The following is a 27,631-nucleotide window of genomic DNA, read 5'->3' as shown; positions in this document are numbered from 1 at the left end:
CCGAGTCCAAAAGGGGCCGAGTTGGACTCAAGAGTGAGTCCATAACAGGCCGAGTCCAAGTCGAGTCCGAGTCCAAAAGGGTCCGAGTCCATAACAAGCCGAGTCCGAGTCCGAGTCGAGTCCAAGTCCAAAAGGGGCCAAGTCGGACTCAAGACCGAGTCCATAACAGGCTGAGTCTGAGTCGAGTCTGAGTCCGAATTAATCTGTTCATGAATCTGAAGTAAAATTGTAACCGTAAACTCAACATCAATATTATTTTAACCTTCACAACTAAGAAAAACAATTTGTCAATATAAAGCAACAAAAACACCTCTGTTGCATTTCATATTCACATTTTATGATTAGTATCCTGCTGAACAAACTTCAAAGCATATGCTTTAGGTGTATGAAGACAAAACTGCCCTTCAACACACTTCTTACTGTGTTCTGTTGACATTTCAATTATCTGTTGCTTTTCCCTCCACTCAAACTTTGACTAAAGAAAGTGAAAGCTGTGTTAGTCATTACAACCAGAGTTATTATTATTTCACATTTTAATTTAGTTTTTATTTCTACTTCATTTTCAATTTGTCCATTCAATTGAGTTTAGTTTTATCAAAAATTATGGGTGAAATAAATTTTATTTCACATTTAATGTGTTTAATACATTTAATAAATGGTAATATTAAAACATTTAATAATGCCCATAAAATAAAAACAGAAAAGATCAGATACCATTAAAAAATAATTGTATACTACTGTACTACACTTCACACTTTTCAGTCCTCCTGCTGTGTCCAGCTGTAGCCTACTTCCCTAAAGTCAAGATCAAACTCACCTTGACCTGACGTTTCTTTTCACATTATATTTAGTATGGATAATAGGTGAATAGAGACTTCTCCTCTCACTTGTGTTCTTCATTGTATTTTCTGACATTTTTGCCATTGAAATGCAAGTGCCAGCTTTACAGGTAACACACAGAGGCTGCGCTACAAATATGTGACAGACTGAGTTGTACAATTTCCATCGTGGTCTATTTCATACGTCATATTAGTTTAAATGTCCCTAATATGTAGCATATTTGATTTTGTCTCGATAGAGTCAACATTTTCAGTTAGAAATGGCTTTGCGTAGTAAGCATGACTCTGATAAAACACGTGTTCTATTTAATAATTTAAGTTGGGGAACGAACTTTTTAAAGTGTACTTACGTTATTGATTTTTCTGGATGAGAGCGGCAGAGCACGTGTGGCGAATGGCAATCTCTTTCCCGCACACACATACAGCACGGGCGCATGGCGAGAGAGAGAGTTAAAGTACTTTGAAAGAGTGCGCTGCTGCTCTCAGCCAGAATAATCACACGTAAGGACGCGTGAAAACTGATGTGCAGTATCAAATACACAGAATGTATGATAGCACTAACTGTAGAGAGCACATCAATATGAAGACAAAGCCAAATCCCGGACATTTAGAGGCAATTTTGAAATCCCGACCAGATGCTTTTTTCAGGTCTGAAAAAGAGGACATGTCTGGGGAAAAGAGGACGTATGGTCACTCTCTGTTATGTTATTTTTTTGTCATTGCATCACAAATGCCATGGATTCAGCTGGGGTCCTAAAGGCTCGAGTCCGAGTCAAGTCCGAGTAAAATTGCATCCGAGTCCATGACAAGTCCAATTTCTTATCGTAGTTTTTTGTTGAAACTAATAACCCATTAGACTAATCACTTTCAGAAAAATACTGTACCATGGTATTACCGTTTTTTTTTGGATATGTAGTCTTCCATAATAACCATTCAAAAACATGGTACCACCTTGACACCTTATTATTAAATAGACAGTAAATTAAATAAAGGTACAGCACACCTTGACAGGACACAATTAACATTTGGAACCCTCAAGTTATTTTATTTACTATGTGTATGTGAGAGTGTGTGTGTGCGTGTGTGTGTGTGTTATTTTTTGGATCCTGCACCCACATTAATACATTTTTGGATGTGCATGGCTATTTTCAATATTTTTATGTAATTAAATAGCCAAATTCAATACAGGCATTTTTATGCATTCAAGTGTGCATTTGTTTTATGATTAAAGCGTTCCCTAACAAAGAGCCCCTTCTGCATTTCTTGATTGGTTTTTTAACATCTGAGCAGACTAGATGAATAATTTTTATATCATTCATGTTTGTTGCACAAACAGTATGGTATGACTTACATGTCAAATTTAAATACTTAGTGTTAGGGGGTTTGCATGGGCAATAGTAATAGTGATGCTTGCCTTAAAAAGCACCTCTAGTTATTTTTATGCATTATTAATTTTCTCTTTCCATTAGTGCAAAGTAATGCTACTCTAGTAGCTGCCTATTTGCACTTACAAATTATTTAATTTACAGAAAGGAAAGGTGTGTGTGTTTGCTCATATGCTGGCCTCATGGTACTTGATATAATTTCTGTGTTCATTGATGGTGGGCATGCTCTCTCTCTCTCTCTCTCTCTCTCTCTCTCTCTCTCTCTCTCTCTCTCTCTGCTCTGTGTTTGGTTGTATCAGATGGATTTGTAAACGTGAGAGCGCATGTGTGTCTGCAGTGCTGCTCAGTCATTTGAAACGGCTGTATGTGTTGTGAGTGTGTAAGTGTGATGGAGAGAGAGTGTGTGTGTCTGTCCCAGCTTTCAGTCCTCAGGGAGAAGGGTGTCTAACAGGCTGTTTGAGATCAAAGAAGAGACATTTAATTTGGATCAAGGACGGAGCATGAACAGTGCATTAGGAATTCTGAACGGAAGCAAGACATCCAGCATACAGTAAGGAAATACTGTGTCAGCGTACGGCCACAAGAACGTGTGGCATTTAGGAAACTATTGTCATAGAAAGCGAACGATTGCTGGAGAGACGGTGTCCTGTGAAAGAGTGGCCCATACGTTGACTCAACATTGCCCAGTCAATTTTTGTGGGTGTAGCAGAGCGGGACGGTTGTCTTAAGGGTTTCAGTGCGATACTTGAACATTACTTCAACGTTTGTTTGTAGTAAAGACATCATGGCAGTGCAACTAATGCCCGAATCTGCCGTCTGCCTTCTTATGGTGAGTACAGCGCTACGAACTCCAACTTCACACATCACTAGCAACACCCTGGGGTTTGACTTCTATGAACTATCTGTCACATTTGACCTAATGGATGTCACTGCTGCTCAGTCTTTGTCTCTCTGATGCTCTTTCTCTGTCTTTTTATGCACAAACACACATACACAGGAGCAGAAGGAGCACGTGCACTGCAGCACTGCCACTGAACACTGACCAAATTGCAGACACAAACACACTACATTGCAGCGAGAAACACCCTGACAGGTGCCCTGACATCAGCATACAGGAACAAACACTCGCTGTGTGTCAAGCTTTAGTACTACTGTGTCAGTTTCATGATTAAGATGAGAGCTGACAACTGAGAATATCCAAGTTTGGTGAATGCACATTTGCAGAGAGTGTGCTATTCAAAAAGTGGGGTCTCATTACTGCTTGATGGGCTTTTTTTTAAGAGTGCTGATTTTTTGTTTCGCTGACTTTGTATTGTTCGACCTCTTTTTTCAATCTGAAAAGGGTGCAGTTTGTGTGAAATCAGATGGGTAATGATTATCGATTGTGTTGGTACCTGTTTTGACACAATGTATTGAGCTTTGCTGTGCTTTTTGAAAGATTTGCAATGCTTGAATTGATGCTTGAATTACATTGCTTGACTCTGCATTGCACAGATATTGTGAGACACAGATAGTGTGTTATAGCCCAGTATGAGATCACCTTTGGTAGACAAGGAGAAAGCATGTCACTGCCCAACCTCTCTAACTTACCTGTAACAGCTGCCTGTCTCCATGGTGATAGGCCACCTTTTCTTCTGACATGTGGAGAGAGGAAATTTGCTGAGCAAATAAGCCTTCATCTTCTATATGTCATTTTCTTTTATCCCTTTCTACCACCTCTGACAGATGAGGTCAAAATCCAAATGAACAGTTGCTTTGAAACGTCAGTAGGTCTATCTGAAGAGTGCATTAGGAATTCTGAACCATATGAATCCATCTATAGTTTGTTCTATCATTCTATTGTTTGTTTTTATCATTCTTTATGGAGTTTGTACTTTGGTTGTTTTATCATTCGTTCTGTAGTTTGTTCTTTGGTCGTCTTATCGTTCATTTTGTTGTTTGTTCTTTGGTCATCTTATCATTCGTTATATATTTTGTTCTCTGGTCGTTTTATCGTACGTTCTATAGTTTGTTCTTTGGTTGTTTTATCATTCATTTGTTCTTTGGTCGTTTCATTGGTCGTTCTGTAGTTTGTTCTTTGTTCGTTTTATCGGTTCTGTAGTTTGTTCTTTGGTCGTCTTATCGTTCGTTCTATAGTTTGTTCATTGGTCATCTTTTCGTTCGTTCTGTAGTTTGTTCTTTGGTCGTCTTATCGTTCGTTCTATAGTTTGTTCTTTGGTCATCTTTTCGTTCGTTCTGTAGTTTGTTCTTTGGTCGTCTTATTGTTTGTTCTGTAGTTTGTTCTTTGTTCGTTTTATCGTTCGTTCTGTAGTTTGTTCTTTGGTCGTCTTGTTTGTTCTGTAGTTTGTTCTTTGTTCGTTTTATCGTTTGTTCTGTAGTTTGTTCTTTGGTCATCTTATCGTTCCTTCTATAGTTTGTTCTTTGGTCATTTTATCATTCATTTGTTCTTTGGTCGTCTTAGCGTTCGTTATATATTTTGTTCTTTAGTCATTTTATCGTACGTTCTATAGTTTGTTCTTTGGTAGTTTTATCGTTCGTATGTTCTTTGGTCGTTTTATTGGTTGTTCTGCAGTTTGTTCTTTGTTCGTTTTATCGTTTGTTCTGTAGTTTGTTCTTTGGTCATCTTATCGTTCCTTCTATAGTTTGTTCTTTGGTCGTTTTATCGTTCGTTCTGTAGTTTGTTCTTTGGTCGTCTTGTTGTTTGTTCTGTAGTTTGTTCTTTGTTCGTTTTATCGTTTGTTCTGTAGTTTGTTCTTTGGTCATCTTATCGTTCCTTCTATAGTTTGTTCTTTGGTCGTTTTATCGTTCGTTATATATTTTGTTCTTTGGTCGTTTTATCGTTCGTTATATATTTTGTTCTTTGGTCGTTTTATCGTTCATTCTATAGTTTGTTCTTTGGTAGTTTTATTGTTCGTTTGTCCTTTGGTTGTTTTATTGGTCGTTCTGTAGTTTGTTCTTTGTTCGTTTTATCGTTTGTTCTGTAGTTTGTTCTTTGGTCATCTTATCGTTCCATCTATAGTTTGTTCTTTGATCATTTTATCATTTGTTTTTCTTTGGTCGTCTTATCCTTCTGTAACTTGTTCTTTGTTCGTCTTATAGTTCATTTTGTCATTTCTTCTTTGATTGTTTTATCACTCGTTCTGTAGTTTGTTCTTTGGACGTTTTATCATTAGTTTTCTCTTTGGTCATTTTATTGTTTGTTCTGTAGTTTGTTCTTTGGTTGTTTTATCATTTGTTTGTTCTTTGGTCATCTTATCGTTCATTTGATAGTTTGTTCTTTGGTCGTCTTATCGTTTGTTCTGTAGTTTGTTCTTTGGTTGTCTTATCGTTCGTTCTATAGTGTGTTCTTTGGTTGTTTTATCGTTCGTTTGTTCTTTGGTAGTCTTATCATTCATTTGATAGTTTGTTCTTTGACATCTTATCGTTTGTTCTATAGATTGTTCTTTGGTTGTTTTATCGTTTGTTTTTCTTTGGTCATCTTATTCGTTCTGTAGTTTATTCTTTGGTCATTTTATCATTCGTTCTGTAGTTTGTTCTTTGATCATTGTATCGTTCATTTTATAGTTTGTTCTTTGGACGTTTTATCATTAGTTTTCTCTTTGGTCATTTTATCGTTCATTCTGTAGTTTGTTCTTTGGTCATCTTATCAGTCATTCTGTAGTTTGTTCTTTGGTCATCTTATCATTCCATCTATAGTTTGTTCTTTGGTCATTTTATAGTTCGTTTTTTATTTGGTCGTCTTATCGTTCGTTCTATAATTTGTTCTTTGGTCATCTTATTGTTCGTTCTATAGTTTGTTCTTTGGTCCTTTTTCATTTGTTCTATAGTTTGTTCTTTGTTCATTTTATCGTTCGTTTGTTCTTTGGTTGTCTTATCATTCATTCTGTAGTTTGTTCTTTGGTCGTCTTATCTTTCGTTTTGTAGTTTATTCTTTTGTCGTTTTATCATTCATTCTGTAGTTTGTTCTATTGTTTGTTCTTGTGCTATCATTTTATGGTTCATTCTATCGTTTTTATATTTCATATTAATCGTTTGTTCTACAATTTGTAATAATATTGTTCCTTCCATCCTTTCCATTTTTCTATCACTTGTTCCATCATTCATTCCCTTTTTCTGTTGTTCTATCGTTCATTCAATCATTTGTTCTGTCATTCTATCATTTTTATCGTTCATTTTATGGTTTGCTCTGCCAGTTGTTCTATTGTTCGTTCCATCATTTTTTTTTTATTATTTTTTTGGGGGGGATTTTTCCCCTTTTTCTCCCAATTTGGAATGCCCAATTCCCAATGCGTTCTAAGTCCTCGTGGTCGCGTAGTGATTCGCCTCAGTCCGGGTGGTGGAGGACGAATCCCAGTTGCCTCCGCGTCTGAGACAGTCAACCCGCGCATCTTATCATGTGGCTTGTTGAGCGTGTTGCCACGGAGACATACATAAGTCACTCAGCACGCCCTGGGATTCGAACTAGTGAACTCCAGGGGTGGTAGCCAGCGTATTTTACCACTGAGCTACCCAGGCCCCATTCGTTCCATCATTAATTCCATTGTTCTATAGTTTGTTCTGTTGTTCTACCGTTCAATCTATCATGTGTTCTATTTTTATCGTTCATTCTGTCATTTTTATTGTTAATTTTATAGTTCATTCCATCGTTCATTCCATTGTTCTATAGTTTATTCTGTTCTGTTGGTCATTTTATCATTCGTTCTATCATTTGTTTTATCATTCTGTAGTTAGGGGAAGTGACCCAGTTAAGCCCACCCAAATCTATATTTTATTTGTTTTCTTATAGAAATGTTAACAGGAAAATGATACCAACAAACATGTGCATTTTCTTTGCAACAGCTAATTTTTCTCTTGCTTTCTTTCTTTTTTATATTTCAAGATAAAAAAAGTTAGTGGGATTATATGGTACGTGGGCTTAATAGGGTCACTTCCCCTATATTGTTCTTTCTATAGATTGTTTTAAAGTTGGCATGAAATGAAAATTCACCCTATGTATTTTCTAAATGCATGTTATTGATCTTATTGTGAACGATTCATCCATGCAGAAGTTTTTTTTTTGTTTTGTTTTCTTTTTTTTTTGACCTCGTAATCTTGAATCAAAATGTAATAACTCGATCTTCTGGTGAAATGACAGACTTCTCTCTGGTGTCGCATGTGTAATGAGCGATAGCGAGACAAACAGATCCAAATGCAGAGGAACAGTTCAAAGGATTTATTTACAATAAATGTGAGCAGTCACTGTGGATGTCGAGGGCAGTCCGTGAAGAATGTGTTCGTAGAATGAGTGTGTGCGTTGTGGAAGTCAGGAATAGATTCGTGGAATCCTCTGTTGAAGCTTAGTGAGGTGCAGAACGACGCCCAGCAGGGTAGGGCGATCTAGCTCCTGACACGCGGGCAAAGGCAAGGTATCCCTGTGGAAACCCAGCTGACACACAGCAAACTGGAAGGCAACCACACACCCGACATGCGGGAAACCAACAGATACATGAGACTTGACCAACTAGGCAAAGAGAGTGAGGTTAGTTACTTCTCACAAAACAACAATCTAGCAAAGATACTGAGAACACGAAGGGCTTAAGAAGGGAGTGAATTAAAGGAGAATAGGTGTTGCTCGGCATGCTAATCAGTGGCATGATCAGTGTTCCCCTGGGAACAATCAATGACCCAATGGAAACGCCGATCATGCATGCCGGCCGCACCTGCGAGACATGAGGGAGAGAAAATCACAAAACATACAAAACAAACCGGCAAACTCACCGGAGCCGTGACAGTATACAGGACTTCTCCAATCATTTAGTCCGCTTAAACCCCGGCCCTTTCTTATAAATACCACAACCTTGTGTAAAGTTGAACGAAGCGTCAGTGTTGGTGAAAATGGCAAGGTGTATTTTCGTCTGGCTTGAATTTACATATTGATTGAGGAGGAATAACGGTGAATTCGTGGTTGTGTTCGAGACATTTAATGCCTGAATTGCTGAGATGATCACTAATGAGTACAACGTTTCGGATGCCTCTGGAGTTTATTTATATTTTTGAATGCAGTTATCTTGGGGTGCACAGCATGAGTAAGAGTTTTTTTTCATTTAGTGTGTCCTTTGCCTGAGGCAAAGGAGGGAGAAGTGTGACGAGGAGGAGGGCGGGGCGGGGCCGGGCCATGACTACACACGCCCGGCCCCCCAATCGGGCTAATTAGCTGAGGAGAGGGATAAGTGCAGCGGAATGCGGCAGTTCGGGAGAGAGAGAGCCACATGCAGCTGCCATGTGTGCGTTTATGTTTTTGTGTCTTTTTGTTTAAGTTCCTATTAAAAATTTATTTGATTGTTCAGCCGGTGCCCGCCTCCTCCTTTCCCATTTCAACCTAGCTACACTGTGTATTCCATTTCAAGAGTGTAGTCCATCAACAGACAAAGGTGATGCATGCAGAGATCAGTGAGGTGCATCACAGTTCAACTGGCTGGTAATTTCGGTGAGGTCTATCCTAAGTCCAAGGTTTAGGCAGTGGCATATGAAGTATCCCATGTCTTATGGTTGGAGTTGGCATCAGTTCATCCTCTGAAGTCCACCGTAATAGACTGAAGTGATGTCTGGCTGGCACTGACTGCTATTAGTCGTCATCGCTCAGAAACACGTAGCAGTGGAGTCCAACACCAAGCAGGAATGGAGTTGGATAAAGCCAGTTCTGGTGACCTCATGATAGGAGTCCCGAGGTTGAGACAGGGAAACAAAAGGAATAATATTAGCATAGATGCCATTTAATTTATTGCAAGGTTATAGATCATGATCAGTGTTTCTGGTTCTGGTTCTGGAAGACGTAACTAAAGCAGCCTAATTGTGAGTTGAAGGATAAATTAGATGTATGCTTGTGCGTTTATTTTGTCAGTTTGATCATAAATGTGTTGAGATCGCTGCTCAAATTCACAGATAACCGGGTCTGACTTGTGTCCGCTGCAAACTCGCATTCAGATCTGCCTCCGTTCCGCTATGCAACGTCCATATTTTCACAATCCAATCAACAACCAATGGATAAACTAAAATCCCCCGCCCTACATTTTTTTCTTGTTTGATAAGCTGTTTCACTTGGAAATACGTCACAATTCGGAAGTGAATTGGGTCGCAACTTCCGTTTCATGCCGACTAAGTTGTTTTTTTGTCTTTTGATTTTGCGGTGAATGTGATCTTGACATGTTTTTTTTTGTGTGAGATTCACTGATATATCTGGAAATATATTTAATTCCCCTTGACAAATTAAAAGCATCTAAGCTGTGTTTTCTCTCTCTTTCTTTCACGGCGTTGAAAGACTTGTTACCAGAATGCCAGCTCAGGACATTAAGAAATGATTAATGCATGCACTTTCACACATGCCGTCACATAAATCCCATTCCAAATATAGTCAGCTGAACATGTTGAGTATTAAAAATAGCACTTTCATCTTCCTTTGTTTTCAGGCTAAAATTATTGTGTTGCCTTCGTATAATGTATTCATTACCACATCCTCAGTGAGTGTATGTTTTGTGAAAACAGAGTGCACGTTCAAGACAAGTACACATAGTATTATGTTAAAACTGTGGTAATGTGAAATATTAACAGGAGCTTGGGCTGCCTTTGCCCGCAGATGAATATTTATGATGTATCTGCAGCCAACATTAATATTTCAGTCGGAACATTAATGAAGATGCTTGACATTTGTAAGACGGCAACAAACCACAATGAAATATGAAAAGGGAGAAACTGTGTGCTGGAGAACAAGTTCATCTCTGCCTAATCTACTCATCTACTGTCTGAATACTGTGCAGTGTACACTGTATACTATTAAATGTTTGTTTTATTTTATAGTAATTGAGACAGTTGGCATTATTCCATGGCAAACGTTTCAAAACTTTATCACGTGACTTCATCACATTGAATGTGTTTCTTCAACTTCAGGAAAGTTCATGTCTCAGGGGTTGATTGTTATTAAAACCAACTTTTTTTAATATTTATTTTTTTATTTGAAGGTCACATTAAAGGTACTATATGTAAGATTGACAACAAGCGTTTGAAATGGGTACTGCAGTCCAAATTCAAAATACTGGAGAGTTGTCTGCCCCGCCCCAGACTCGAAGCTCATGCGGGGTTGCCAGAATGTTGACACGCAAATTAGCCAACTCAGCATCCGTTTTAAAGGATTTCTGGACTTTAAGCTGTCTCCATCTTCCAAAGGCATCTCCAATATTTATCCTTGTTTTACTACGCCTCTGGTCATGGTGGTTTTTAGACGGATGGCGAGGCTTTTTATCTCTGATCCAGTTCGTTTGCTGGCTTCCATGGCTGCAGCACGCAGTGTTGTTTGCCTGCAAACTTGTTCAAATCTGGCAACCCGGCGGTGTCGAAATACTATTGGTGAGTGGGCAGTGGGCGGGATCACACAGGCCAAAACATAAACAGAAACACCTGTTTAATTAACCTTGTCCAGTTATTTTGATGGAAAAAGGCTAATTAGCATTTTACATCCAATGTTGTGTGAACATGTCTTAAAATTTGCAGTCCGATGAAATGAGGAGTAAATAAAGAGATTACAGTTGAAATTACTTTGATTCATCTCACTGGAATAAGAAGGTCAAGTTGAGTACATTGCATTATTGGATATGGTATTCCCCAATATATATATATATATATATACATATTACACATCTAGGTAAATGTTGTAGGACATCCAGGTATTCTATTCTTTTAGACAGAAATACTGCAGCAATAGTAAGAGTAGTATGGTGGCATGCCATTCCGAACATAGCCCCTTTCTGTCATTCTTTCTCTCTCTCTCACAGAGGGGGACATCTGTGGTAAACGACTGCCAACCTGGCTGATGAAGGGCCCTCAATTCTCTCCATTTCATTAGTGTTCCAACAGCAAGCACTCTTTGTTTTCATTCATCTCTACTGCTCTGTTTCTCTGAGACACAATGACGTTTCAATGTCACATTGCTACTATACATTTCACAGGCATCACGTCACATTACCGTCTAGGTTTTCTGACTTCAAAGTTATCAGTCAGTCTGGGGGGATGTTGCAAAATCATGCACAAACTCAAAGTGAAAAACGGGATTTCTTTGCAAGTAGTTTCTGATTTGCATGTATCCTGGGACTCTGGGTAATCACATAATATTCAGAAATGAAGAACAGTGAAACTGAACATCTTTAGTTTGTATCTGTCGATCTTAAATTATGCCACTGGAGTCTTTTTTATTTAGTTTGTGAATATAAACAAAAGCCAAAATGAACATTTTTAGTTCTTTACATGCATTGTTTGAACTGAATTACATTAACATATCTGCATATATATATATGCTATAAATATATATATATTTATAGCATATCCTGCATTTATCTTTCACATTTCAGCATCAATATTAATATAACTCAATGCTTTACCTGTGTGTATGACTGTGATAATGCAGCATTTATGGATTTAAGTCACAATATTGCCTGGTAATTCCCAGGCGGTGACACACCCTGCCATCCTACTCCGCATGCAGTTCCTGTGTTGACCCATCTGTTCAATCGCCATGGTTACAATAATGGTACACGACCCCGCCTTTCTACTCCTCCTCAGCCAGATTGGCAGCATCAAAACTAAATCAGTTTTCCAAAACGACATGTATGTGCGTGTGTGTGTGTGTGTGTGTGTGTGTGTGTGTGTGTGTGTGTGTGTGGTTGAAAAAGTAAGCTACATTGACCCATATCCCCTGCTTTATCCAAAAATCTTATTTATTTGAGTGCATATACTGTATACACAGACAATACACACAGTCTTATACTGTATCTTACATTAACTATTTAATACGACAGGTGCACTTTATTCAGCACACACTTCTCTTTTCTGATGAATATTATATTAGTTTCAGTATCCTGCTGTCATATCATGCAATTACCATAGCAGAGTAGTGTTCTCACTCAATGACCTACTGACTGGCCGACTGTAAGCTTTCATTCTGGGAAAAATCCTTATTGGATCTGCATGTGCAAGGAAGCAGCTTATATATGCACCATGCTCTGCCATCTACCCATATCTCCTGCTCAGGACTACTTAAGTCTAGATCAATAGTCTTATCTGTCAGAGATCCTCAGGGATATTCGGAAGAGCTCTGTGACCATCAGAATCTCATTATAGTCAGACTCCAGATAGTGGCTTTAAATGCGGTCTGGTATGGCTAGCATTTCTGATAGCATCATGTGCTTTAGTAGTTTGAAGTAGCAATGAATTAGCATTAACAATAAGGAATGTTTAGGATAATTGAAGAGCTGGTAAAATAATTTTGAGCACTTTATAAGTATTGGCAAAAATCCTTATGGTTCTTTTGCTTGTAGTCCATGAAATGTGGAGGAGTGGTGGTGGTGTAGTGGACTAAAGCACAGAACTGGTAAGCAGAAGGTTGCCAGTTTGATCCTCACAGCCACTACCATTGTGTCCTTGAGCAAGACACTTAACTCCAGGTTGCTCCAGGGGGATTGTCCCTGCAATAAGTGCACTTTAAGTCACTTTGGATAAAAGCATCTGCCATATGCATAAATGTAAATGAAATGTATAATGCATCCAAATGAAAAGTCTATTGCACTGTTGGCTAAAGCTTGTGTAGCTGCATTTATAGCTCTATTATTGAGTTTATTAATTATTATTATGGTAACACTTTACAATGTGATTAATCTTTGTTAATGTTAGTTAATAAAAATACAATTGTTCATCGTTAGTTCATGTTAGTTCATAGTGCATTAACTAATGATAACAAATACAACTTTTGATTTTAAAAATGAATTATCTTAGGGTTTTTTTTTTATTATTTATTTTTATCCCCTTTTCTCCCCAATTTGGAATGCCCAATTCCCACTACTTAGTTGGTCCTCATGGTGGCGCAGTCACTCACCTCAATCCGGGTGGCGGAGGACAAGTCTCAGTTGCCTCCGCTCCTGAGACCGTCAATCCATGCGTCTTATCACGTGACTCGTTATGCATGACACCACGGAGACTCACAGCATGTGGAGGCTCATGCTGCTCTCCGCAATCCATGCACAACTTACCACACGCCCCATTGAGAGCGAGAACCACTAATCACGACCACGAGGAGGTTACCCCATGTGACTCTACCCTCCCTAGCAACCGGGCCAATTTGGTTGCTTAGGAGACCTGGCTGGAGTCACTCAACACGCCCTGGATTCGAACTTGCGACTCCAGGGGTAGTAGTCTGCATCAATACTCACCGAGCTACCCAGCCCCCCCCCTAAATTATCTTAGGTTGAAATTAACTGAGATTAATAAATGATGTAAAAGTATTGTTCGTTATTAGCTCATGTTAACTATTGTTAACAAATGGAACCTATTGTAAAGTTTTACGGCATTTATTGATGTTGGTTAATGTTAATTTCTACATACTGTACTACTACACTGTTTTTAGAGCTGCAACAACTACTCAATAAAATCGATGATTATCAATAATGAAAATAATCGACAACAAATTTTGTTACTGATTAGTCGGAACATGCGGTTTCATAAACATTGCAATTTATATATTCGAAACTTTTTTTGTACACGATGTATTGCATGCAATAATTGATTTAAAGTGAAAACATTTTAATAAAATACAGAAATAAAAGTTGGCTTTTTTATCAGATTAATCGAAGAAATAATTGATGATTAATCTTTTTTTTTTTTTTTTTAAAATAATAGTTATTGCTGTCCTAAAAAGTTGTAGGAATATTGACATTAGTAAATGCAATGTGAACTAACATGAGCTAACAAATGAACAGTAGCATATTGATACAGTATGTTAACATTAATCAAAAATATAAAATGCTTAATAAATAATTGTTTATTGTTATTTCATGATACCTAATGCATTCATGTTAACAAAAAGAACCTTATTATAAAGTGTTACCATTATTATTTTTAAACTGAATTTCTATATTAGAGTAATGTTCCAGAGGTGCTGTGGCAAACGTAAATGTTCTTTTTTGGGGTTGGCATATTGGCACAGGCTCTGACAGTCACTGCAGTACAATACTCAAAGGCTAAGGAGATTATGGTCAAATCAACAAGGACCCTTTCCGAATATAAAATCTTGCTCCCTTATTCCTATGCTGTCCTCTAGCCTTCTGGCTGCATACCATGCCATAACAGTTGCGGCACAATGGAAAATGCTGGCTGTATTTTGTCCTTTGAAAGGACGTTTTTTTTGTGTGCATAAAATAAGCACTGTTTCCTGGCCTTGAGTTTTAGCATTTTGAGATTTTGGCTGAAGAGTTGAAGTGGCAAAAGTGATTAGATAAGCAAATTCTGCCACCGAAAACATTTCATATGTGTTGTGAAAAACACGGCAGCATTAAACAAAAATCCTCAACACTAATTCCTATGAATTTATAATCATTTAGACATGAGCCTTTAGCTGCGGGAGCTTTAAAAATGTATTCAAGCGCACATTTTGACTGTGGTATTTACAGAAGGTTCTTGTTCACTTCTCAGATACATTTTTTTTAAACAGGGAAGAGAAAAGTTTCCACCAAAATATCATAGTTACTGAAATTATTCTTTCTACTTTAAGAACATAATTAGATTTTTACATTGTATAAAAATGGTAGCCCATGCAAAACTTGATGGCACAATGCTAGAGTTTTGAGTGTAGTTGCTATGCATTTGCAAAGGTGTTCTGAGTGTTTTTATCATGTTGTTATGTGTTGCTAGGGTGTTGTTTCCTTGATATGGTCCTTGATATAAATCTATACAATTTTTTTCACCTGTTTTATCATCCAGGAGTAAGTTAAGTCACTTAGTAAAGTAATAGCACACCTCTCCTCAACATGCAACACAATTTGATGTATTAATCATAAAAGACCAACTTGATTTGTAGGCTTTCTAACTTTATAATTTTCAGAAAGGTAGATGGCATGTCAATGGGCCACCCACAGTCCATTCACAGATCTTCTTATGCATATTGCTCACAAAAGTGCCAAGATCTGCCAGAAATCACCAATTTGAGTCTTATTGGCTGGCTTTATGCAACTTCTTGGTGTCGGGGTGCAAGGGTTCGTATCAGTCCATCTGAAGTTGTGTATATAAGGTACTAGGCTGCTGCAATAGGTCCTTTTTAGTGAGAACTAATGACTGAATTTGCCGAAGTTTGTGAGTAAACTAGATATCTTGCTGCAATTGTTTGATTGGTGGATGTTTTCTCTTCCGTATTCATGGGTAGTGTAGTTCTTCATCAGAATATCCGCTATTAAATACGTTTTTTTTTTTTTTTTTAAATGCAGATGAAATAACGCAGACTACTGGCTTCAGCAGAAGCATATACCATCAACAACCTCTGAGCTCACAGTAGGACTGTCTTTAAAGGTTTATACAGTAGGTTATCATTAAAAATGTATTCACTGCGGCCTGGATAGCTCAGCGAGTATTGATGCTGACTACCACCCCTGGAGTTGTGAGTTTGAATCCAGGGTGTGCTGAGTGACTCCAGCCAGGTCTCCTAAGCAACCAAATTGGCCCAGTTGCTAGGGAGGGTAGACTCACATGGGGTAACCTCCTCGTGGTCGCGATTAGGGGTTCTCGCTCTCAGTGGGGTGTGTGGTAAGTTGTGTGTGGATCGTGGAGAGTAGAATGAGCCTCCACATGCTGTGAGTCTCCGCGGCGTCATGCACAACGAGTCACATGATAAGATGTGCAGATTGACGGTCTCAGACGCGGAGGCAACTGAGACTTGTCCTCCGCCACCCGGATTGAGGTGAGTAACCGCGCCACCATGAGGACCTACTAAGTAGTGGGAATTGGGCATACCAAATTGGGGAGAAAAAACTCGATTCACCTATGGTGAAAATGAATGGGATTTTACTTCCTGAACCTGTTTTTTGCGTTCAATTATTTCCCACTACTTTTCAAATCACTCCTATGATTTTTGTTCTGTTTTGAGAGCTCACAATTGTGTATTCTTTGTGACTGAGCCAACATTAAGTGTATTGTACATTAAAGGAATGGAGTTCACCCAAAAATGAAAATTCTCTCATCATTTACTCACCCTTATGCCATCCCAGATGTGTATGAATTTCTTTTTTTTTCTGCAGCACACAAATGAAGATTTTTAGAAGAATATCTTTATGGACCTAAAGAATATAGATCTTTAGGTCCACACAATGCATGTGAATGGTGACCAGAACTCAGAAGCTCCAAAAACACATAAAGGCAGCATAAAAGTAATCCATGCGTCTGCAGTGGTTTAATCCATGTCTTCTGAAGTGATATGATAGGTGTGGGTGAGAAACATATAAATATTTAAGCCCCTTTTTACTGTAAATCTACACTTTCACTTTCACATTCTGCCACCTTCTGGTTGGGGCTGTTCAAGCTGGAGATTGATATTAAAAAAATACTTAAATATTGATCTGTTTCTCACCCACACCTATCATATTGCTTCTGAAGACATGGATTGAGTTTTGCTGCCTTTATGTGCTTTTTGGACCTTTTAAGTTCTATTCACCATTCACTTGCATTGTGAGGACCAACAGAGCTGAGATATTCATATAAAGATATTAATTTGTGTTCAGCAGAAGACAAAACATCACACACATCTAGGATGGCATGAAGGTGAGTAAATGATTAGAGAATTTTCATTTTTTGTTTGAACTATTGCTTTAAGCACATTAAATTAAATGTAATTAGCCCTTCATTAAAGCATCACAGAGCACTGTGTCTTCATTACAGCAATAGGCAGTCAGTTCACATACATACACACACACACACACACACACACACACACACACACACACACACACACACACACAGAGAGAGATAACGGAGAGGAATGGTGCCTCTCTTTCACTGATACAGCACAGCCCTTGAATCTGCACTAATCTCATTAAACTGCCTCTGTACAGGGCGTGAATGGAAAAATTAGGTTTGAGATGCACACATGCAGGATCAGAGCCACACATACACCAGATGTCTCTGCCACATTCACTCTTGATCATGTTAGAGTTTATTAGAGTGTTGGCCTTCCATCGTTTGGCTTAATCGATGATGTCACCCCTGTGTGAATGTGTGTTCACATTTATCTCTGATATATTGAGGTCAGTGGAGCAAAGCACCTTTCCAACAGGACATCCATCGCTGTATACTTCACTAAGAGTATCTATGCGAGAGAATGGTACCATCCTGTTTGTCTGTCTGCAACCAGTTATTGTTTTGGCTGTGAACACTGTAAGAATTGTCTCATCAGTTTACTTAAATATGTTTTATCCAAGTCAAACAAATGATCTAAAGGAAGAGTTCACTCAAGAATTAAAATGATATCTTCATTTAAGCACCATCATGTTGTTTCGAACCTGTATGACTCATTCATTCATTCATTCAGACCCTGGACTTTTTCTCTTTGTCCCACAGTGGCAGATTGGGACAGTTGCTGGTTGGCTGGGGGAGTAATTTGTTTAATTGAATTAATTATGGGTGTGTATATACAGTGTAAGTTACACTTTCTGCTCATTATCTAATTTAGATTGATTTACGTAAAAGATGATGATAGACAAAATATTATATGCCATCAATATGGATCAATATTTACATAGTAATCCATTAGCAAAATGACCATTTTCGACTATGATTTTGGAGCAAAACTGCAGGTCAGAAAGGTGTCCGCATCAGTATTTTATTTTCACACAGACATAGGTTGGTCTTTCACTTAAATCACTTGACTTCAGCACCTCTTGTTGCATTAAATGCCAATGGTGTGAGTCCAAAAATGGGACGAAAGAAAAAAACACTTTTTTGTGTTGTTTTTTTCAAAGTTGTAGTTCCTATAACAGCAGAAGTATTAAAGATGTCTTAACATCCTCTTAGATTCCGGTTCAGAACAAATTGGAACAAATCAAATAATTCAAAAACAAAACTTGTTTTTCATGATAATTGGAAAAATGGCCACGGGACACTGTTCGTTTTGATCATTTGATTCCATCAAGACACTAAAAGTGTGAAATGAATTCGCACATGTGGGCGGCCCTGAAATGCCCCCTTTTTTCTGATTGGTCAAACTGCAACGTCGTCTGTTCTTCCTCAGTGCCATGAGACAAAATAACAGTTCACTGCTGTTAAATTGTTCAGATGAATTTGTCTCCGTTAATATTATCGAAATAACGAACGTGACCATAAATCCACAATAGGCTACCCATATTCCCATATAAAAATAGGGGATGGTGAGAATGATCTGAGCTTGTCTCTTCAAATCAAAGTCCTATCCACTGTTATGTAAATACTTATTGTCTTATATTAAATGTATTAATATCTTCTGATGTATTATTTGTTATTTACTGTTGTAGTTAGCTGTTATAATTCACTGCCATGAATGCAGCCCATGACTTTCATATGTCTGCTTGGATGCGACCGTTAGACTGTATATTTCTTGAACCTCATTTCGTTTTGTTCATCGCAATGCAATATGACAATAAACCCGACTGAAGGAGCTCAGTTAACAGGTATTTATTTATATTATAATGCAATATTTAGCATAAGATCCATTTCCTCCTTGATTTTGGCATCTAGCAGGTAATGGATTTTTCCCTGAGCAGACAGACAGCAGCAGATGTGGGAGGTGGCGGAGGCGAGGGAAGTGTTGCGCCATTATAGCCACTCAGAGAAAATGACCCTAATGAAATTGCAGTGAGTGATTCTTTCATTCTCTACTGGTTTCTCATGTCAGAAAAAGCACGAAACAGCGATGCCAATTAAAAAAGCTTATTTAAAGCAATCAAACTAGCTCAAACTAATTATTGGGACAAAAGGCGTCCCGACTTTAAGTCCATCGGGACGCGGTACACTGCTTGTAAAAATGGGACTGTCCCGGTTTTATTGGGACGTCTGGCCACCCTAAACTGCGAATGCCATACCCAAATGCCACCGATTCCCCAGTGCAACACGGACTAGCCAGCATTGCCCAGAACTGATCAGCTGCACTGTTTTGTACCTCTTCTAGGTTTATAGGACAGTTTTGTTATAGAACAGCATGAGGAATGATAAAGAATTTGATATTTATTGAGACAAATTCATCTGAACAGTTTAACAGCAGTGAACTGTTATTTTGTCTCACGGCCTTGAGGAAGAACAGATGACGGTGCAGGTTGATCAATCAGAAAAAAGGGGCGTTTCTGGGCCGCCCACATGTGCAAATTAATTTTTTCACCTCTTTTAGTTGCTTTCTATATGGAAAATCAAATTATAAAAACCCACAGTGTCCCGTGACCATTTTTCCAATTTCCTATTTTTAACTGGAGTATAAAATCGAGAGTTCGAAAATAATTTTTTGTTTTTAAATATTGGTTTTGTAAATTATTAATGAAATAACAAGTTGTTATTTGTTTTTTTGGTGGGTCACATGGTATGAAGCTAGTTTTTCTTGTCCAACAAAACAAAGGACTGAAGTACAAATCATTTTGAAACTAGAAATGTGTCTTTATTTATTCATATAAAATTATTATTTCACCCCCTCTACAAAATAATGGATTACTCAGTAAATATTGTTCCATGAAATTTAATATTTTGCCTTTGGTCATCATTTATGTTTGTCTTTCACCAGTAAAAAAAAAAAAAAATCTGGTTGAGTTTACACAGAAAGAGCCATGAGGATGAGTAAATAATGAGAGGAGGTTCTTATTTGGGTGAAGTAATATGACAAAAACATCCTAACACATTAGATTGCACAAACAAAAATATAAGGGTAAAATCAGGTAAAAATAGGTCCTTATATTTACAATTGCGCATGTTAACTTTTTATAGTGGATCATCATACTTCTGGTCCTGTGTGTGTGTCTGTGTGTGTGTCTGTGTGTGTGTGTGTGTGTGTGTGTGTGCGTGCGTGTGTGTGTGTGTGTGTTTGTGTCTGTGTGTGTGTGTGTGTTTGTGTCTGTGTGCGTATGTGTGTATGTGTGTGTGTGTTTGTGTGTGTCTGTGTATGTGTTTGTGTGTGTATGTGTGTGTATGTGTGTGTGTGATTCTGTGTGCGTGTGTGTGCGTTTGTGTGTGTCTGTGTGTGTGTGTTTGTGTGTGTGTTTGTGCGTGCATGTGTGTGTGTGTGTGTGTGCGTGTGTTTCTGTGTGCGTGTGCATGTGTGTGTGTTTGTGTGTGTTTGTGTGTCTCTGTGTGCGTGTGTGTGTGTCTCTGTGTGCGTATGTGTGTATGTGTGTGTGTGTTTGTGTGTGTCTGTGTGTGTGTTTGTGTGTGTATGTGTGTGTATGTGTGTGTGTGTTTCTGTATGCGTGTGTGTGCGTTTGTGTGTGTCTGTGTGTGTGTGTTTGTGTGTGTGTTTGTGTGTGCATGTGTGTGTGTGTGTGTGTGCGTGTGTTTCTGTGTGCGTGTGCATGTGTGTGTGTTTGTGTGTGTTTGTGTGTCTCTGTGTGCGTGTGTGCGTGTGTCTCTGTGTGCGTGTGTGTGTGTGTGAGTGTGTGTTTGTGTTTGTCTGTGTGTGTGTTTGTGTTTGTCTGTGTGTGTGTGTGTTTGTGTGTGTCTCTGTGTGTGTGTGTGTGTGTGTGTGTGTGTGTGTGTGTGTGTTTGTGTGTGTCTGTGTGTGTCTGTGTGTTTGTGTGTGTCTGTGTGTGAGTGTAGTACTGTATATTCAGCAGAATGACATCATGCAGAGGGTCTAAGTTTATGAGAGATTGAGAGAGAGAGAGAGAGAGAGAGAGAGAGAGAGAGAGAGAGAGAGAGAGAGAGAGATTAATAACAGTATGGGGATGTAACCCCCTACTTTCCCCTTCTTCACACACAAACACACACACACACACACACACATGCTCACAAACATCCACAGTAATACACACATACACAATAATGCTGTGAACCCTGATTAAAAAACGTCCTTCTTATTAAAATTTATAAAGTGTGAATCTAGTTAATGAATTCCTCCGTATTAAAACTCGATCTCTTGATTCATTCTTTAGCTCATATTTCCTAAGAAAATCCATCCGGGATGAGGACTTTAAAAGCTTTCCAATAAGACAGAGGTTATGATATCGATGCTGGATCACTATGTGTGTGTGTAGAACTGAGCGTTGATCAATATTAATCTGCGTATATGAAGCAGCAGAGACTATGGATTAAATATCACTGTGTGTAATTGAGATGATCAATGGGATTTTGTTTCCTGTGACTGTCTATTTATACACCTTATAGATTTCTGCAGTGCACGTGTATGGGAGAGGAGACTCTGAGTTAATGTGACAAAGGAATGGAGAGAAAAGGCAAAAATCGTTTTGAAAAGTAATAGCACACCTCTCCTCATCAAGCCGCACAATTTGAGGTGTTATTACGTAGCACAAGTTATATGGGGCAATTTACATGCCGAAATAGTCAAAGTTAGAGGTTTCACCAAATCCCTAACCCTATGTATGACCAATAGTAATAGTGATACTTGCATTAAAATAAAAGTAGGACTAAGAACTAAGAACTAGTGGTGGCATAGTGGACTAAAGCACTGAACTGGTAAGCAAAAGGTTGCTGGTTCGATCCCCACAGCCACCACCATTGTGTCCTTGAGCAAGGCACTTAACTCCAGGTTGCTCCAGGGGGATTGTCCCTGTAATAAGTGCACTGTAAGTCGCTTTGGATAAAAGTGTCTGCCAAATGCATAAATGTAAATGTAAGAAGAACATTGCTGGACAGAACCAACCATTGAGATCAGTGTTTTGTAAAGATTTGAACAGTGCTGTTGCAGTGAAGGTTGTGTTTAGCAAGTAGAAGCCGTTCCTATTGCTTTTGCCTGGATGCCTCTATACAATGCATTATTATATACGGTGTCATTTTTGTGCGTGCATGTGTATACTCACTTGTGCCAGTCTTTGTACATGAGTGTCTTGGACCCCCAAACGTGTATGCGCAGCAGATCATTATAAATCCCATCTGCTGAAGAGCTCTTTGAGTGTTCACACCAACTGCGCACAAAGCAAAAACACAACATTGTTTTTGTTTTATGCTCTGGATCCACTGAGCCCTGATCTCACCCCTTCATCCCTCTTATCTGTCTATCTTATTTTGTGTCAACTTACTGTTTTCATGAGAATAAATAAAGGTACATTTCTAGCTTTAACATTATTTTTTAGTTCAGATCTTTGTTTTGTTGGACAAGATAAACTAGATTCATACCATGTGACCCACATTTGGTTTTCGACCATTGAAAATTATACCTAGAGCCACATTGAGAGCCCCATATCTCTGGGATTTAACCATATAGGGTCAAATTCCAGAAATGAAGATACAAAAAGGGAAGTTTGTTCTGAACCAGAATCTAAAAGGATATTAAGATTTTTTTTAATACTTCAGGAGTTACAGGCACTCCAACTTTGGAAAAACAACAACAACAAAAAAAATGTTTTTTTGTTTTCAACCATTGGCATATAATGCAACAAGATGTGCTGAAGTCTATGGAGTCAAAATCCCGTCAAAAGTATTGCGGTCACGAATCCAAAAATATTCATTAAATATTCTACTGATTATTTGTACGTTCTATCTTTTCTTCGTTTACTAAATCTTTTGTTAGTTCGTTCTTCCTATCATTTGTTCTTAAGTTCTTTTGTTCTACCTATCTGTTGTTCTATCATGTGTTCTATCGTTTGTCATTCGTTCTATCATCCGTTCTTATTCATTCATTCTACCATCTGTCATTTGTTTGTTCGTTCTATTGTTTGCTCATTCCAACTGAATTGAGTAATCTTTAAATAAATAATTAAATAAATAATTAAATAATTATCATATTATAAATTATAAATTATCTATCTATCTATCTATATCTATCTATCTTTCTATCTATATCTATCTATCTATCTATCTATCTATCTATCTATATCTATCTATCTTTCTATCTATATCTATCTATCTATATCTATATCTATATCTATATCTATCTATCTATCTATCTATCTGTCTATCTATCTATCTTTCTATCTATATCTATATCTATATCTATCTATCTATCTATCTATCTATATCTATCTATCTTTCTATCTATATCTATCTATCTATCTATCTATCTATATCTATCTATCTTTCTATCTATATCTATCTATCTTTCTATCTATATCTATATCTATCTATCTATCTATCTATCTATATATATACACACACACTACCGGTCAAAAGTTTTTAAACACTTACTCATTCTTTATTATAATTTTTTTTTTCACATTTTAGAATAATAGTAAAGTCATCAAAACTATGGAATAACTTAAATGGAACTATGGGAATTGTGTTGTGACTAAACAAAATCCAAAATAAATCAAAACTGTGTTATATTTCAGCATCTTCAAAGTAGTCACCCTTTGCCTAGAATTTGCAGACATGTACTCTTGACATTTTCTCAACCAACGTCTATTGAAGGAGTTCCCATCTATGTTGGGCACTTATTGGCTGCATTTTTTTAATTATTTGGTCCAAGTCATCAATTTCAAAAACTTTTTTTTTTTAAATAAAATTTTTGTTTTATAATGAAATAAATTAATAAGGTGGCACAATTATATTTTTGTCTACAAAACTAATTTCAAACATTTAAGCATACACCTTCAGATCAAAAGATTTTTAAGATCGTGAGAAACATTTCGGTCAAGTGTTTCAAAACTTTTGACCAGTAGTGTATATATAATATAAAACATTTTGTTAAAGATTATCCTGCTTATTTCAGTTTAATGGAAATTTGTCATACAATTAAAATGCTTAAATCTTAAAAATAGACTGAAATATATTTTGAGGGCCTCAAAAGTATTCTTAAAGGACTAGTTCACCCCAAAATCAAAATTCTGTCTTCATTTGCTCACCCTCATGTCCTTCCAAAACCACACGAGTCATATGGATCACATTTATGGTACTTTAATTGTGCTTTTTGTTTTCTTTGCAGCATAACAGCCCCTGTTCTCTGTAGCTTTCATTGTATGGAAAAGCGCAGAAGGAACTATCTTTAAAATTTGTGTTTGACAGAAGAAGTCACACTGTTTTGTAGGGAGCCCCTCAGAAGACAGGGAGGAAATGTATATTCAGAAATAGTTTTGCGTTCCCCACAATACCTGTCACCATGGTTTGTACTACAGTAAGCATATTTTAACCTTGATATTTGTAGTAATACTGGCGACTATGAATATCATGGTTGAAATATGGTGACTGTACCAAAAATATGGTTAATTTCTGTAAGCAATGGATAAATCTTTTGCGAGAGAGCACAAAACGTATCGGGAGGGAACGCAAAACTACTTCAGAAATGTTTTTTTCGTCCCTGTCCTCTAAGGGGCTCCATAGGTTTGGAACAACATAAGGGTGCATAAATGATGACAGAATTTTCATTTCTGAATGAGCTATTCATTTAATGGGAACTATTAGCATGACGTAAAGAGTTTGATTAGGGCACTAATAACTGGTGATAATCCGACCGATAGTAAGGGCTCCTTCCCAGATGAAATGTGAGGTAGAAAAGAATTGTTCTGACGAATCCTGTGGGAGCACCTGTGATGTTCTTTGATGTCCACTGAATGGCTTGAACCTCACGAATGAATGGAGTATGTCAGTTTGTACGTGTGTTTTGCGGTTCTACGGTTAATCCTTTACATATTAATGTGTATTTCTGTGTCTCGTTATATGTTTGTGAGTGATTCATTTTTTCATGGTCGGCTTCATGCTTGACTGATGGCAGAACTCAAGGATTTCACTGGCACACAGAAAGGGTCTGATCATGAGGGGCCAATTAAAACCTGTATAATGTGATCTGATCTTCACACTGAAATATGCGATACACACACAGGCGCACAGATAAAATGTGGCACTGAAGGTCTTTTGGGATTTTTTGTTCGTCTGGTCTCCTTTCAAACCCTTCAGACAGAAAGATGCCCAGACAACAGACTGAAAATGGGATGTGTTTGTACATATGTGTATGTGTGTGTGTGTATTGTAAAGTGCACCCTAAAATGCAAATATGTGTAAATATGTGTTAATGATAGAAACAAGAAGAAAATGAAAATTAATTTTAATCAGTATTACAGGGTTCCCATGCATCCCGGAAAACCTGGAATTTTGCAGTGCGGTTTTCCAGTCATGGAAAAGTCATGGAAAATGAGAAGAAATACACTATATTGCCAAAAGTATTCGCTCACCCATCCAAATAATTGAATTCAGGTGTTCCAATCACTTCCATGACCACAGGTGTATAAAATGAAGCACCTAGGCATGCAGACTGCTTCTACAAACATTTGTGAAAGAATGGGCCGCTCTCAGGAGCTCAGTGAATTCCAGCGTGGTACTGTGATAGGATGCCACCTGTGCAACAAGTCCAGTCGTGAAATTTCCTCGCTACTAAATATTCCACAGTCAACTGTCAGTGGTATTATAACAAAGTGGAAGTGATTGGGAATGACAGCAACTCAGCCACGAAGTGGTAGGCCACGTAAAATGACAGAGCGGGGTCAGCGGATGCTGAGGCGCATAGTGCGCAGAGGTCGCCAACTTTCTGCAGAGTCAATCGCTACAGACCTCCAAAGTTCATGTGGCCTTCAGATTAGCTCAAGAACAGTGCATAGAGAGCTTCATGGAATGGGTTTCCATGGCCGAGCAGCTGCATCCAAGCCATACATCACCAAGTGCAATGCAAAGCGTCGGATGCAGTAGTGTAAAGCACGCCGCCACTGGACTCTAGAGCAGTGGAGACGCGTTCTCTGGAGTGACGAATCACGCTTCTCCATCTGGCAATCTGATGGACGAGTCTGGGTTTGGCGGTTGCCAGGAGAACGGTACTTGTCTGACTGCATTGTGCCAACTGTGAAGTTTGGTGGAGGGGGATTATGGTGTGGGGTTGTTTTTCAGGAGCTGGGCTTGGCCCCTTAGTTCCAGTGAAAGGAACCCTGAATGCTTCAGCATACCAAGAGATTTTGGACAATGTCATGCTCCCAACTTTGTGGGAACAGTTTGGGGATGGCCCCTTCCTGTTCCAACATGACTGCGCACCAGTGCACAAAGCAAGGTCCATAAAGACATGGATGAGCGAGTTTGGTGTGGAAGAACTTGACTGGCCTGCACAGAGTCCTGACCTCAACCCGATAGAGCACCTTTGGGATGAATTAGAGCGAAGACTGCGAGCCAGGCCTTCTCGTCCAACATCAGTGTCTGACCTCACAAATGCGCTTCTGGAAGAATGGTCAAAAATTCCCATAAACACACTCCTAAACCTTGTGGAAAGCCTTCCCAGAAGAGTTGAAGCTGTTATAGCTGCAAAGGGTGGGCCGACGTCATATTAAACCCTAAGGATTAAGAATGGGATGTCACTTAAGTTCATATGCGTCTAAAGGCAGATGAGCGAATACTTTTGGCAATATAGTGTACCTAGATATTATTTGTCCTGGAAAATATTTAAGTATAATAAAACTGTTTGACTGTGTGGCTAATATGGTTTTTGTTAGATGTACAAAAATATTGTAACGATCGGGACTCGGGATGGGTGTCAAATACACAAATCCGTATAGTTTTGTCACTGCCGAAACAACATCAACGGTTGACGGTCATGAACGAAGCCCTGTGTTGCGTACATTCTCTGCTAATCTGTTGTCATCTCTGCTTTGCACCAACAAAATACTGCAAGTATTGATATAGTAAAAAAAAATATGATTTTTCATTCTAACATTGCTGGGGGGTGGGGTTTAACTACAAAAACTCTTCAGTTGTAAATCTTAGATAATGGTTGATGGTCAGACTGCTGATTTTTTTGAAAATGAGTTCACAACCCGAGGTGGTAGCATGGTGATGCGGACTTCACACCTCAGGATATTAATTAATTTTCAATATTAAATGAATGATCCGAGTCTGTTTACACCGCGGTTACCACATGTAGGGCCCTTTAATTTCCGCAATGCTATAAAAGGGACAGAATCACTGAATCCATTTGTAAAAATGGCATTGCCTATAAAATGCGGAATGTCTCGGTATTGTACATATTTGGGACGAAAAAGAATGTTTAAATTAGGGATTTGCCAGGGTGGTCGACTAATCCACTAGTCGTCCAACAACTGACTAGTCAATAAGTAGGATTGACTACTAACATTTCTATTTTCAGTGGTGGTGGTTTTAATGGCAGACGTAATGTTCAAATTAATTGAGAGACGCCACTTCTTTTTCGGAGCGCTTTGCGTGATGATAGCTTGTGCTTAACAGTGAGGCTAACAGAGCCTAATTATACTTTTGTTGGTTTCTTAACACAGACTAGTCGACTAGTCATTCAGACAACTCACTGACTAGTCGATTATGAAAACAGTTTTGCACATCCCTAGTTTGAATGGCCAAATAATCACATTAAAATTGCGACCTAGTGTGTCCTAGTGTGATTATTAAACTGCAGAAGGCTGCGATTTAATTAAATATATAAGCTGCATGTGCTGTGCGCTT

General features: G+C 38.2%; 1 protein-coding gene across 1 annotated transcript in view; it reads left to right on the top strand.

The window, feature by feature from the left end:
• The first annotated feature begins 2,576 nt into the window (after positions 1–2,576).
• The window catches only part of LOC127416677 (FERM domain-containing protein 4A-like), a 232,445-nt gene continuing 207,390 nt past the window's right edge, over positions 2,577–27,631 (top strand). The window contains exon 1 of the mRNA XM_051656166.1: positions 2,577–3,053. Coding sequence (XP_051512126.1) covers positions 3,009–3,053 — 45 coding nt within the window. The 5' untranslated portion in view covers positions 2,577–3,008. The remainder of the gene's footprint in view (positions 3,054–27,631) is intronic.

The sequence above is a fragment of the Myxocyprinus asiaticus genome, chromosome 26, assembly GCF_019703515.2.
Source record: "Myxocyprinus asiaticus isolate MX2 ecotype Aquarium Trade chromosome 26, UBuf_Myxa_2, whole genome shotgun sequence".
Lineage (NCBI taxonomy): Eukaryota > Metazoa > Chordata > Actinopteri > Cypriniformes > Catostomidae > Myxocyprinus > Myxocyprinus asiaticus.
Note: the sequence above shows the minus strand (reverse complement) of the source record. Positions and strands in the feature narration are given on the sequence as shown.